This window comes from Phacochoerus africanus, chromosome X (genome assembly GCF_016906955.1).
Source record: "Phacochoerus africanus isolate WHEZ1 chromosome X, ROS_Pafr_v1, whole genome shotgun sequence".
Taxonomy (NCBI): Eukaryota; Metazoa; Chordata; class Mammalia; order Artiodactyla; family Suidae; genus Phacochoerus; species Phacochoerus africanus.
In genome coordinates, this window is record NC_062560.1 from 44,803,514 (window position 1) to 44,816,954 (window position 13,441).

At 47.1% G+C, this 13,441-nt stretch overlaps 1 protein-coding gene across 1 annotated transcript; it reads left to right on the forward strand.

Annotated features, from left to right (window-relative positions):
* The first annotated feature begins 572 nt into the window (after nucleotides 1-572).
* LOC125118021 (protein SSX1-like) lies at nucleotides 573-7,627 on the forward strand. Its single transcript, XM_047764196.1, has 3 exons — nucleotides 573-641; nucleotides 1,088-1,202; nucleotides 7,527-7,627. The coding sequence occupies exons 1-3, from the start codon at nucleotides 573-575 to the stop codon at nucleotides 7,625-7,627; spliced, it is 285 nt and encodes a 94-aa protein (XP_047620152.1).
* Nucleotides 7,628-13,441: the final 5,814 nt, after the last annotated feature.

Sequence of the window (13,441 nt, forward strand, 5' to 3'; positions counted from 1 at the left end):
CTAATTTTATTGATTTGGGTCTAGTAATACCCTCTAAATTCACTCATATTAGCGATCTTCATTTCTTTCCAGCAGAGCAAAACCCCACATCCCTCTACCTGTAAACTGAAATTCATCATTCAGAGACACCATATTATCTCTGGAACTTACCTTTGCCCCTATGCCTCGAAACACCCTCCCTCAATAAAACTATACATTCATTTCACTGCTTCACCAACAAGGATCTTCATATATTTCTTTCAGGATAAGCCAATCTCCAGGCAAACTACTAACAACAGTAACCAACCTCCTTCAAAGACCCAATGCTGCTTTGATCATGCCCACAGAAAACATGTCATCCCTAACCAGTACTTCTCCCAGAGACCTCCAGCTCCCTAATCTCATCTGGTCCTCCCCCCATATCTTTATTCAGGGACAGATAAGCCAAGGATGGAGAAAAGTAGAACCTTAATTACAAGTGACTAACTTGAGTGTGGCCTTCTATAAGCACTTTCTCCCCTCCCAGAACCTTTGACCTTGTGACTGGAGAGACGCAGAGTGTGTTACTGCTAGATCAAACCATTTCTAGCACCATGAACAGAGGCAGCTACTTTGCGCAAAGGACCAGGGAAGATGCCCAGAAATCGGAGAAGAAATCCAAGGTGAGGCGATCTGGAGGGGGCAGAGGAGTGGCCCAGGGAACAGTGTAGGGTGACTAGATTTCTGAGGGGGGAAAGGTCACAGGCACTGGGAACAAAGAGCAAGGTGTTAGGGGGAGATCCAGAGCTTCCCACCCTCACTCTGTCCTTGCTTAGCATCCCTGGATACAAGATCTGTGACCTTGCATTGTACCGGGTGACTCTCAGTCCATTTTGGAAGGTGAGAGGAGAGCATGCCACCAGCATTAAGCACCTACTGCATGTCAGGCAAGAGCCTAGGTTATGTTACCCGTGTTCTCTCAGTTGGCCATAACATCAACCAGGAGGGAATATTATCTCCAGTTTACCAATCTAACATGGAGGTCCTGCAGCCAGGGAAGAATTCCCAGCTGGATGTCAGAGATGTTTGGCTGAGTCACTGCCAGGATTTATTTTTCTTTCTTTTCTAGGCTTTCAATGATATTTCCAAATACTTCTCTAAGGAAGAATGGGCAAAGCTGGGATACTCAGAAAAAATCACCTATGTGTGTATGAAGAGAAACTATGACACCATGACTGGTCTAGGTAACAGGAAGTTCTGGGTCCAGACAAGGCTGGGAACAAAACGGCCATCCCTTTGTATATGCCATGCCATGGCATCCTCTTAGGCTGTGGCACGTTTCCCACACTTGGCTTTTGTGTGGGAAGAAATCCCAGGGCAGCTTCTAGGCATTCTGCTGATTTATATCTTGTGCAGGTCTATGGTCTGGGAGTGGCCACAGAAATGTCATACCTGGATCCTGTGTGTTTCTCTCCTCCTGGCCCTGATTCTGCTTTCCCACCCACCCACCCCACAGCTGATGAGCTTTACTGTTGGTTCTGTGTCCCACCATTCCACCCTCCTCTCAGGTTGTCTGTCAAAGAAGTAAATATTTTGCATCTTTCTAGGTCTCAAGGCCACCCCACCAACCTTCATGTGTCCTAGGAAACAAGCCGTAGAATCCAGTGGGCATGATTCTGAAGATCAGGGTGAGTGGCAGGAAAGGGTCTCCTGAAGCCCACCTACGTTGGGGTACAGATGGGGAAAAGTTCTCAGGAGTTTGTTCCTTCAAAAGCATCATGGTTGAGTGAAAAAAGTTGGATGCAGAAGGTTAAGTGCAGTCAGAGGCCATTCATATAAAATCCTAAAACATACAAAACAAGAATGTATATTTTTGGAGTTCCCATTGTGGCTTAGTGGGTTAAGAACACAACCAGTATCTATGAGGTTGCAGACCAGATCCCTGGCCTTGCTCAGTGGGTTAAGGATCTTGTGTTGCCAAAAGATGAGGCATAGGTTGCAGATGTGGCTGGGATCTGGTATTGCTGTAGCTGTGGTATAGACAAGCAGGTGCAGCTATGATTCGACTGCTGCCCAGCCTGGGAACTTCCATATACCACAAGTGAGTCCCTAAAAAGCAAAATAAATAAATTTTATATGTATTATGGATAATAGGTACATGGTTAATATATGATAATATATGGATATATTATCATGGATAATATATGAAAACCTGAATGAAAATAAAGCCCATCATATCATCACATTCTGAAGTAAAGAAATAGAGAAGGAAGGAGGGCAGGAATAAGTGAGGACTGCACAGACGGCTTCACCTGTGACTTGTTCATAGTGTTTTGTCATATTTTGAATAAAGAGATCAGAATGATCTGAGTAGTTGTGAGGTAATGTTGAAATCTAACTAGACTCAATGGTAGATGCATTCGTGTTTCCAGTATCATTCTCCATAATTTTCTGTATGTTTGAAACCTTTCCCTTTTTTTGAGTTATTGTTCTTGGAGTTCCCATTGTGGCGCAGCAGAAATGAATCCGACTAGGAACCATGAGGTTGTAGGTTCGATCCCTGGCCTCACTCAGTGGGTTAAGGATCCGGCATTGCCATGAGCTGTGGTGTAGGTCACAGATACGGCTCGGATCTGGCGTGGCTGTGGCTGTGGCTGTGGCATAGGCCGGCAGCTGTAGCTCTGATTCGACCCTTAGCCTGGGAACCTCCACATGCCAAGGATGCGGTCCTAAAAAAGCCAAAAAAAAAAAAGAGTTGTTGTTCTTGCTAAACATCATCAATGAATCGCAGGATGATTAAGAACAAGTTAAAGTGTTCATCCACCCAAAACTTCTGGACTGGATTTCATAATAGTGCATAGGTATTGTATAAATACCTTAAAAGAGAAAGTGGTTCATGTGTTATGTAATGACATATGGCTATTTCTGTGTGTGTGTGTGTGTGTGTGTGTATTGGCCGCACCCGCAGCATATGGAAGTTCCCACGCCAGGGACTGAATCCAAGCTACAGCTGCGGCAATGCCAGATCCTTAGCCCTCTGTGCCACAGCAGGAACTCCTGTTTCCCTGTGTTTTACCGAAACCAAATAGTCATCACACTCCTAGTCAAACCTGATCCTGTGTGTTGAGCTTGGGAGAGAATTTGAGAGAGCACTCCTCCATACACTGACCTTCTCTACTTGTCAGTGAACAGAGGTAATGTAGAGTTTTAAAAAATGACAAAATTCTAGAAATATTTGTGCGTTTGAGCATAGTATGTACTCACTTAAAAAGGTGATGGGATGTGTTCACTTGCTCTTTTGCTCTGGCAACACAGTCGTAAGAAGATAGGGTCAGAATGTTCACTGTCTTCAATAGACCTATGACTCCCCAGCTAAACAGGCCAGATTCCGCAAGCTACCAAAATTACTGCAAGAGAGCTTAAAATCTAGTGCATGAGTATCTACAAAGTTTTTGACATTAAAGGGGTGTCTTTATACTGGAAATATTCCAGAATTGCTGGACTAAATCATGCATGCTTCATCATACACCTAACAGCTTTATTGAAGTGTAATTGACATACTATAAAATTCACCATTTTAAGTAGACAGTGATTTTTATTTTTATTTTTATTTTTTTGCTTTTTTTGTGGCATATGGAAGTTCCCAGGCTAGGGGTCACACTGGAGCTGTAGCCGCCGGCGTATACCATAGCCACAGCAATGCAGGATCCGAGCCTCACCTGTCACCTGCACCACAGCTCACACCATGCTGGATCCTTAACCTACTGAATGAGGCAGGGATTGAACCCACATCCTCATGCGATCCTAGTCGGGTTAGTTAACCACTGAGCCATGACGGGAACTCCCTAGACAGTGATTTTCAAGTTGAAGATGCCCGCATCTTTATACTTCAGATTCCCAGCCAATCAAGCTAACCCTTTGGAGAAAAAGGTAAGAAATATGTAATGGAATAGGACAAGGCAGTGATGGGATTTAGTTCGTGTTTCATAAACCATCAGAAGGAAAATTATGAATTGATGCTGCAAATAAATGCATAACCCATTATAATTCAGGGGCCGGTCTCAAAATAACTCCTTGACAATGAGTGAACTCGTAACCCTCTGCTGCAGAATTCTCTGATGCTATACGAGTGTCTCTGCAGTTTGGGAATATTTACTAACAAAGAAAAATCTCCTCCTTTTAGATGAACCTCCTAAGGAGGCTTCCAACTTAAGAGGGAGAAAATACCTGAAGGTGAGTACTTCCTAGATCCAAAGGACCAGAGACCCTTTATCTCTCCAAGGATGTGAATACGGGTAAAAGTGGGAAAGTATTGAAAATTGCCTGGCCCCGACTGCCTCCCTTTCCTGATCTCTTTATCACGATGCCTAATGTAGTATCAACAGCTTAATAATAATTAACAAGTGCGATGGCTGATACTTCTTTTGTTTTCAGAGTGATGCCAGATATTATTTTAAGCAATTCACCTGGATTAATTTATTTAGTCCTTAGGATAACCCCTGTGATGTTGCTACTCTTATTATCCCCCAATAATAACGAGGATATTATTATTATTATTAAATAATAGTAAAGATGCGGATATTGTGGTACAGAGATGTTAAATAATTTGCTTGAGACCACCACCGTGGCAGTGCTAGTTGTCTAATCCAAAGTCTCAAACCATTTCCAAATTCATGAACTTTTTCATATGCTTATGAAGCTCAGGCTTTTCCCTAGGGTCACACTCCACAGATGCTGCTGACACTTTGGCTTCCGTTTAGACACCCACTCTCACAACAGGAAGTACCAGCTCCCCTCTGCTCAGTGAAAGGGCCCCTTTCCTGTTGCTTGGAAATCACTTGGACTGTCGGCCCCTCCATACTGTGAGCTCCTTTGGGGTCTTGTCTGCACCCGAGGCATCTCTAAAGCCTCAGTCCCAGCCCAGGGGGACCCTCAGAGATTTATTGAATAAGTTATTCCACAGATGCAGAGTAAACTCTAGTTTAGAGGGTAAAGGGATATGGGGGTTGGGTGCCAGTGTGGACACAGTTGAGGAGAGAATTTAAAGAAGGATCATGAAAGGAAGTATTCATTTTTATTACTACTACATTTAAACAGCCTTTATAAGCTCAGAAAGTTCTTTTGCCAAGCTGGGTTTTTAAAAAAAATTTTATTGGTTATGGTTGATTTACAATGCTGTGCCAATTTCTGCTGTACAGCAGAGTGACCCAGTCATATGTACACACACACACACACACACACACACACACATTCCCTTTCTTATATTGTCTCCCATCATGTTCCATCCCAAGAGACTGGATATAGTTCCCTGTGCTGTACAGTAGGACGTGAAGCTGGTTTTAAAGTTATTGTTCGGAGTTCCCGTTGTGGCTTAGCGGAAACCAATCTGACTAGCATCCATGAGGATGCAGGTTCGATCCCTGGCCTTGCTCAGTGGGTTAAGGATCCTGCATTGCCATGAGCTGTGGTGTAGATCACAGACGCGGCTCAGCTCTGGAGTTGCTGTGGCTCCGACGTAGGCCAGCGGCTACAGCTCCAAGTCAACCCCTAGCCTGGGACCCTCCATAGGCTGCAGGTGCAGCCCTAAAAAAAACCCAAAAAATAAAGTTATTGTTCACTGATCCATAAACAAGGGAGCCAGTTTTACAGTTATTGTTCACTGTTGCAGAAACGAAGGCGCCGAATGAAGGCTAGCTTAAGATGGTTGGCCAGTGACACACCCTGACAGAAGTAGAATTGGTACAGGATGTCACCTACTTCCACACGAAATGTTCATGCCGGGGTAGGAGAGCGTGTGACATCTGGCACCACTTTCTTTGCCATCGACATTAATTTCCACGAACCATGCCATTCCTCTCCCTTCCCTAATACTCATCTTCCCTACACCATTTGCCCAGCAGCGCTGTGTCTCCTCTGTACATTTTTACATTGACCATCCTAGCAGCCTTCTACTGGCTTATATTTGATCCATTATATTTTATAGAAGCCCCTCCTGGCTTTCACAGACCTCGTGGATTCTTAGAATGGTCTCCTTCCCCAAATCTTCTGTGTACCATACTCCTGCTCACATGGAGACTTCTGCCGTTGGCGAGAGTGTCAGTCTGGAAAGAGCGTGAAGACAAGCGTTCTAGTTCTGGAAACACCCTTCCTCTAGGCCATTCCTTTTCCTTCTAACTTCCCCGGTTCCTCGTTAATTAGGTACAGGTAATATCATGATCTCCCTGTCTTGTGGCGCATGTTAATTAAGGTACTGTGTTGCGAAGATACTTTGTAAGCTCTACAGAATGCTAGAAATGCCATTGATACCATTTTTGTGTGACCTCCACATTAAAAAAGGTGATGCCCAAGACGCCCGAAAAGGAAAAAAATCCTTTGGAGTTAGGACCAACAACATCTGGCTCAGAGAAGGCTCCGAGCGAGCCATGCCTCCTGGGAAAAGCGAGTGCCTCTGCTCAGCAGAGTACGGAAACATCAGGTAAGAGGATGCTCTTTGGGAACAGCGGCTCTGGCTTCCCTGGCCGTGTTCAAGTGTGTGCCAGGCATAGGCGATGGATCCTGCACAGGCCTGGGGGCCAGGCTGGACAGAGGAACTGGCTTCCAGAGTTACAGACTTGAGCTGTCCTTGATATGAAAGCCGTGTAAATGGGGACGAGTCTTCCAAATTCTCTGGGCTCCAGATTCCTGGTCCGTAAAAGGGAAATGAAGAATCTGAGTTCACAGTTTGTTCACAAGGTGTTCGGATGAATCTAGAAGGCCTGACAACATGAAAGGTGCTCAGGTGATTATTCCGTCTGTGATACCCTGGGAGCGTGTCTTAAAGTTTTACCCCCACCCTCAGCTCAATGCCTGACACACAGAATGCCCTTAACAAATCTCCGCTGAATGAAAGAAGGTCTGAATGAATGTTCTGGTAAGTAAAGAGGTTGGGAGTCTAAACCCGACAGTGGAAGTTCCCTGGTGGCTCATCAGGTTAAGGATCTTGCCTTGTCACTGCTGTGCCACAGGTTCGTCCCTGGCCTGGGAACTTCTGCATGCCATGGGCATGACCAAAAGAAGAAGAAGAAGAAATAAAAATAAATAAAATAGCAGTTCCCATCATGGCTCAGCAGAAGCGAATCAGACCAGCATCCATGAGGATGCAGGTTCGATCCCTGGCCTCACTTAGTGGGTTAAGGATCCGGTGTTGCTGTGAACTGTGGTGTAGGTCACAGACACGGCTCAGATCTGGTGTTGCTGTGGCTGGGACGTAGGCCGGTGGCTACAGCTCCGATTGGACCCCTGGCCTGGGAACCTCCATATGCTGCAGGTGCAGCCCTAAAAAGATGAATTAATTAATTAAATAAATAACCTGACAATAGAAGGAGCCAGAAGCTACAACTCTAACTGGCATTTGGTGTATATTTAGTATCTGACATCTCAACCTCTCTGAGCGAGAAGGTGGGGAAAACAGACTCTACAGAAGGCCCATGGCCTCTTGGAAGGGAGGAGGCATCTCCTTATCTGACATAACAGGGCCCAACACTCCCCAACCCACCCAACCCCCGTTTACCAACGTGTCTCCACCGCAGGATCCGGGAGAAGCAAGATTAATGTCTGGACCCACAGACTGCGGGAAAGAAAGTACCCAGTGATCTATGAAGAGATCAGCGATCCCGAGGAAGATGACTAACTCTGTAAGTGACCCTTCAGTCGATCCCCCACATCCCTGCAAAATGCACCATTCTGTTAATGGTACTTACATCCCACCTTGTCACTTGTTCCCTAAATCACCCCTTTCTCCAAATCCCTGGAGGGGCAGCTCTGAGGCTAGACGATGAGGTTTCTTGTGCTTTTTCTACTCCCTGCTCTGTATATCCAGAGATGCTCCCTACCCGGGATGTTGTGGGCTCCTAAACCCCAGGTGGGCCCCTGATGTGTAGGCCATACCTTGCTTTAGCCTAGAAACGCACAGGACAGGTGAGGGAGTTGCTGCAGCCTGAAGGGTGGTCTTAAGGAGCAGCGAGAGGAGTTCCCTGGTGGCTCAGTGAGTTAAGGATCTAGCATGGTCACTGCAGCAGCTCGGGTCACTGCTGTGGCATGGGTTCGATCCCTGGCCCAGGAACATCACATGAGCAGTGGGAGGTGCACATAGACCTTGAGGCAGGGCAGAATCACCAGAGTGCACAGGGTCATGCAGGTCAGAATGTGGAGCTGAATAGCGATCTATCAGTCAACGGGAGCGCACCGGCAACTTATTTTCTTTCTCTTTCCTTGCCTCAGCCTCAGAGATGTGACAAGTGCCCATGATAAGAAGCAGAACCTGGTGGCCTTTCATGAACATGGGCATGGCTGTGAACTCCTGGCCATCAGGTGTATAGCGAGTGAAAGAAAGAGTTCACAACAGTGAAAAGTTAAACATGATTTGTTTTACTATGCGCCAAATGTGCTGTTAGATTTTAGAGTTGTGTTAATGAGCAAGATATATGCCCAAGATGTATTTCTGTCTGTGTATCCATGCATCTACCTTAAAAAACAAGTAGTGTCAGGTATACTTTGCACAGAACGGCACTGATCTCCCTCTCCAGATGTGACTACCAAGGGCAGTTCTAGATGTTTGATCCCAGATGTTTTTCTCTGCACTTACACACACACAAGATAGCACTATGAGCATCTCTCACCTGCTTTTCTGGGACCAGCAGCATGTCCTGGACAAGTCCCTCTCACCCTCTTTCCTCTTCAGCAGGTGCTCCATGCTACAAAGCTCCATTATCAATTTACCCTGCGTCATATACTGACAATGAATAAACATTTACAAGTTTTTCCTGGTTGTTTGCTCCTCCTGTGCTTGTGCCCACAACCCTGTGCCCACGTGTGAGTGTTTATTTAGCTCAGATCCTTAGAAGGGGAATCACTGTGTCCAAGGGTTCATTCTCCCAACAATGAACTGAGCGCTGTTCTGGGTCATCAGGGAACAAGATAAACAACTGTCCCTGCCCACGTGGAGGTGACAGTCAAGCGGGGGATATTTCTAGTTTTTATTTACTTTTTTATTTACTTATTTGTCTGTTCGTTTAGGGCCACACCTGTGGCATATGGAAGTTCCCAGGCTAGGGGTTGAATCAGGGCTGCAGCTGCCGGCCTGTGCCACAGCCACAGCCATGCAAGATCCGAGCCCCATCTGTGACCTACACCGCAGCTCACAGCGATTTGGGATCCTTAACCCACTGAGTGAGGCCAGGGATTGAACCCACATCCTCATGGATACTAGTCGGGTTCATTATCGCTGAGCCACAATGGGGACTCCCCTTTATTTATTTTTTTTCTTTTCATTTTCTTTTTATATTTATTTATTTATTTATTTTGCTTCTTAGGGTTGCACCCCATGGCAAATGGAGGTTCCTAGGCTAGGGGTCCAATCGGAGCTACAGCTGCCGGCCTACACCACAGCCACAGCAACGCAGGATCCAAACCATGTCTGCGACCTACACCACAACTCCCTACACTACAGCCACAGTAACGCCAGATCCTTAACCCACTGAGTGAAGCCAGGAATCGAACCCTCAACCTCATGGTTCCTAGTCGGATTTGTTTCTGCTGCGCCACGGCAGGAACTCCTCTAGTTTTTATTTTGATGGATGCTCTACACCCCAGACCTGGGGCAGGATTCTGCCAGTGGTTGGACACCTTGGCCTTTGCTCTTTGTAAGATCTTCAGGGTCAGGGGCCGGGACAGTCCATTTGGGAGTATGTGGGCGAAGACAGATGAAACTGTCAACCAGGGAATAGTTCTCTCGTGCACGGTGGGTTAAAGATCCGGCGTTGTCACTGCAGCAGCTAGGGTTGCTGCTGCAGCCTGGGTTCAGTCCCTGGCCTGGGAACTTATATACACATGCCACAGGCACAGCACCCCCCACGCCCCGCAAATAAAGCCATCAACTGGGGAATGGGAATGTGGAGGAATAAGGAAGGAGAGGTCCACTGTGGGACCCCGTGGTAGACAGAAATGGAAGAGTCCATTTAGTCATGATGCGGGGGAGCAACAGATAGAAAAGCCCACTGGACAAAGGCGTGAAATTGCCCATCTTACAACCAAGGGCTGGGAGCTGGGGTGGGGAGGAAGTGTTGTGAATGGGACAATCCCCTGCCAGAGGGACCCCTGAGCTCTGGGAAAGGGAAGAGAGGAGTCTACTTCATAACAAACCCCTGTGTGTGTCGGGAGACCTTAAGGCTACCAACAGAGATCCAAGGTGACTTGCATGGGACATCAAACAGCAGCCCCAGATGGAGGCAGTGTTGCACTGTTTTGACCATCCACTGCCCATTACCTTGGCCGCCTGGCTCTCATCCAAACTTGGATGGTCTCCACTCTCCTGCAGGGGCCTCCATCTCCCCTAGCTCTGCCTGCATCCCACCTCTGGACCCATCCCCTCATCTCAAAAGATTGGGATCAAAGGTGGGAGAAACCGTAAACCAGCAAATGATTGGCTCTTGGAGAAGGAGAGTCAAGTCTCTCCTTGGACTCTAACTGGTCCCAGTGACTCCAGGCTGGAGCCACGGTTTCTGGGCCAAAAGTGGGTCTACCCCATCCCCCGAACACTCTCTGACAGGTGCAGGACTGCAAGATCATTGTCCACACAGCAGCCCTGGGCCTCAGTCTCCCAAAGCCCTCAGGGATAGGGGAACCTGCCCAAGAGGACCTTGCTCTGAGAGATGGAGAAGAGCCTCAGAGAAGCACCACTCTGTGGAGCTCTAGAGCTGGGAGTTGTCATGGGCCAGGACAGACAGGTGGGGAAGAAGACATGGCTGGGTGTATGGACAGATGTGGACGCCCACATAAAGTCTGATCAGCATGTTCCCCAAGGCACAGCCTTCTTCATGGGGATGCCCTTCCCCACAGAGCCAGCTCCTGGAGGCCGCATAGCAAGGACATCCCAGTTTGCCTGGGTCCCCACCTACTCCTCTGAGAATAATGTTTTGTCACTCAAGGTCATACTTTTGTGTGGGACAGGTCCCAGGCCCAGGGGTCTGGATCCCAGGCCAGGAACCAAGTCTGCAGGAATGAGGGAGGTCAGGTCCACTGGGGTCTCCCCCTTTCAGCCCACCTTCCATAATAATCATAGAAAGTGCAATTAATATCCATCTTATGTTTGCAAAGTGCCTGGTCTGATTCTAAGCCCCTGGTAAGGATTCTCCCATTTATCTTTTTTTTTTCTTTTTTTTTTTAATGTCTTTCCGGGGCCACACCTGAGGCATATGGAAGTTCCCAGGCTAAGGGGCAAATCGAGCTGCAGCTGGCGGCCTACACCAGAGCCACAGCAATGCCAGATCCGAGCCGCCTCTGCAACCTACACCACCGCTCACGGCAATGCCAGATCCTTAACCCACTGAGTGAGGCCAGGGATTGAACCCATGTCTTCATGGATACTAGTCGTGTTCATTACTGCTGTACTACAACAGGATGGAGACTCCATCTCCCATTTATCTTGACAACCAACTTCTGAGCACAGACACTATCATCCTTATGATATTATAGGTGTTATATGTCGATAGAGATGTTATGCCCGAGAGATGGAGACACGGGCAGATGTCAAGCTTCTTATCAGAGTTCCTACAGCTGGCATGTGTAAGAAGGGCTGGGTTTGGAACTCACTGTGACTTCAGAGATGCTGAGGAGGATAAGTATGTATATGAGGGGTGGAGAGAGACTTGAATGAGCTTTTAGTTCTGCCCCAAATCTCAGAGTTGAGGATATGGAGTCATTTTTCCAAGACAAGGCATCCCAGAGATGGAGTGTGCAGGGAGGGAGAGGCAGGGTCTGGTGGTAGTGGGGGCAGGGGAGGACAGAGATACACAAGGGGGGTGGAAGAGGGGCTGACAGGCAAGGGAGACCCAGGGTCAAGTGTGCACTGGCACAGCCATTGGCAGGAGAGGATGCCAGGCAGGAGGGTATGAGGGCATCAGCTGTCCAGGGGCAGAGGTCCCCCAGAACTGTGAGCACACCCTGCCTGGCACTGCATGGAGAGGTGGGTGCTGCCCAGGTCAGTGAGGTCACTCTACCCGTGCCACAGAGGAAACAAATTCTATTTTACTCCGATATTGCTCTCCATTACCCAGATTTAATGTTCTGCTAGTAGACATTGCATAGTTTATTCTCCATGCAAATAAAGAAGAGAACCTGCAAAAGAAATACAGAAGGATTTGATTTTTCTTTCTCCCAAGTAAGATGGTATCCACCGGCTGGATTCCCCAGCACAGGAGACAGGTGCAGGGAAGGGTGGCTTGAAAACCCTCTGGAGTCATGACACGGAGCATTTTTCCTTAGGTTCCTTGGGTAGATAGAGTTCCTTCCTTCCTCCCTGCCTCCCTTCCTCCCCTTCTCCTCTTCCTCCTCCTTCTCCATGTGACAGATCCAAACTTTGAGATGCAGGAAGACTATGGTCTGGTCTGACCCCAGAAGTCAGCCTTATATGGTTCCAAGTACACCCCCAATCAGCCTCCTCCCCTCATCAAGCCTAGGGTCCAAGATGGATGCGTGTGCTCTTCTGATGAGGGTCCAAAATCACCTTTTAAAAAAATTAAAGTATAGTTGATTTAGAATTAAGACTCTGACTGCAGAAATTCCCGTCGTGGTGCAGCAGAAATGAATCTGACCAGGAACCATGAAGTTGCGAGTTCAATCCCTGGCCTCCCTCAGTGGATTAAGGATCCGGCATTGCCGTGAGGGGTGGTGTAGGTTGCAGATGTGGCTCGGATCTGGTGTTGCTGTGGCTGTGGTGTAGGCCAGCAGCTGTAGCTCCAATTGGACCCCTAGCCTGGGAAACTCCACATGTCCCAGGTGCAGCCCTAAAAAAAAAAAAAAAAGACTCTTCACTGTATCAGCTTGGGTCACTGCAGAGGCTTAGATTCAGTTCCCCTCTGGGCACAGTGGGTTAAAGGATCTGGCATTACCACAGCTGTGGTGTAGGTTGCAGCTGCAGCTTGGAGTCAATCCCTATCTAGGAATTTACATATGCCACAGGTGCAGCAATTAAATATACATATAGTTAATTTACAATGTTGTGCCAATTTCTGCAGTACAGCAAAGTGACCCAGTCAAGCACATATATACATTCCTTTTCTTACATTATCTTCCATCATGGTCTGTCCCAAGAGAATGGAAAAAAAACCTTCCAGTTTCTATTTTGTTTCTCTTTCAATAATTTAAAAAAACTATTTCTAAAGCAAATCCCTATTCCTAGTAGAGAAACGGGAAAGTGAAAGGACATGTGAGAGAAAACAGTATATCTGTCACAAGAAAACAGTTTTGAGCTTTATTGACTAAGACCCACAGTAAAGAACACATTTCACAAATAACTCTAAATCAAATGCTTTCTTGGCACAGTGGGTTAAGGATCCAGCATTGTCACTACAGCAGCTTTGGTCACTGCAGGGGCATGGCTTTGATCCCTGGCCCAGGAACATCCATATACCATGGGCATAGCCAAAAATTACAAAATCAAATAAAT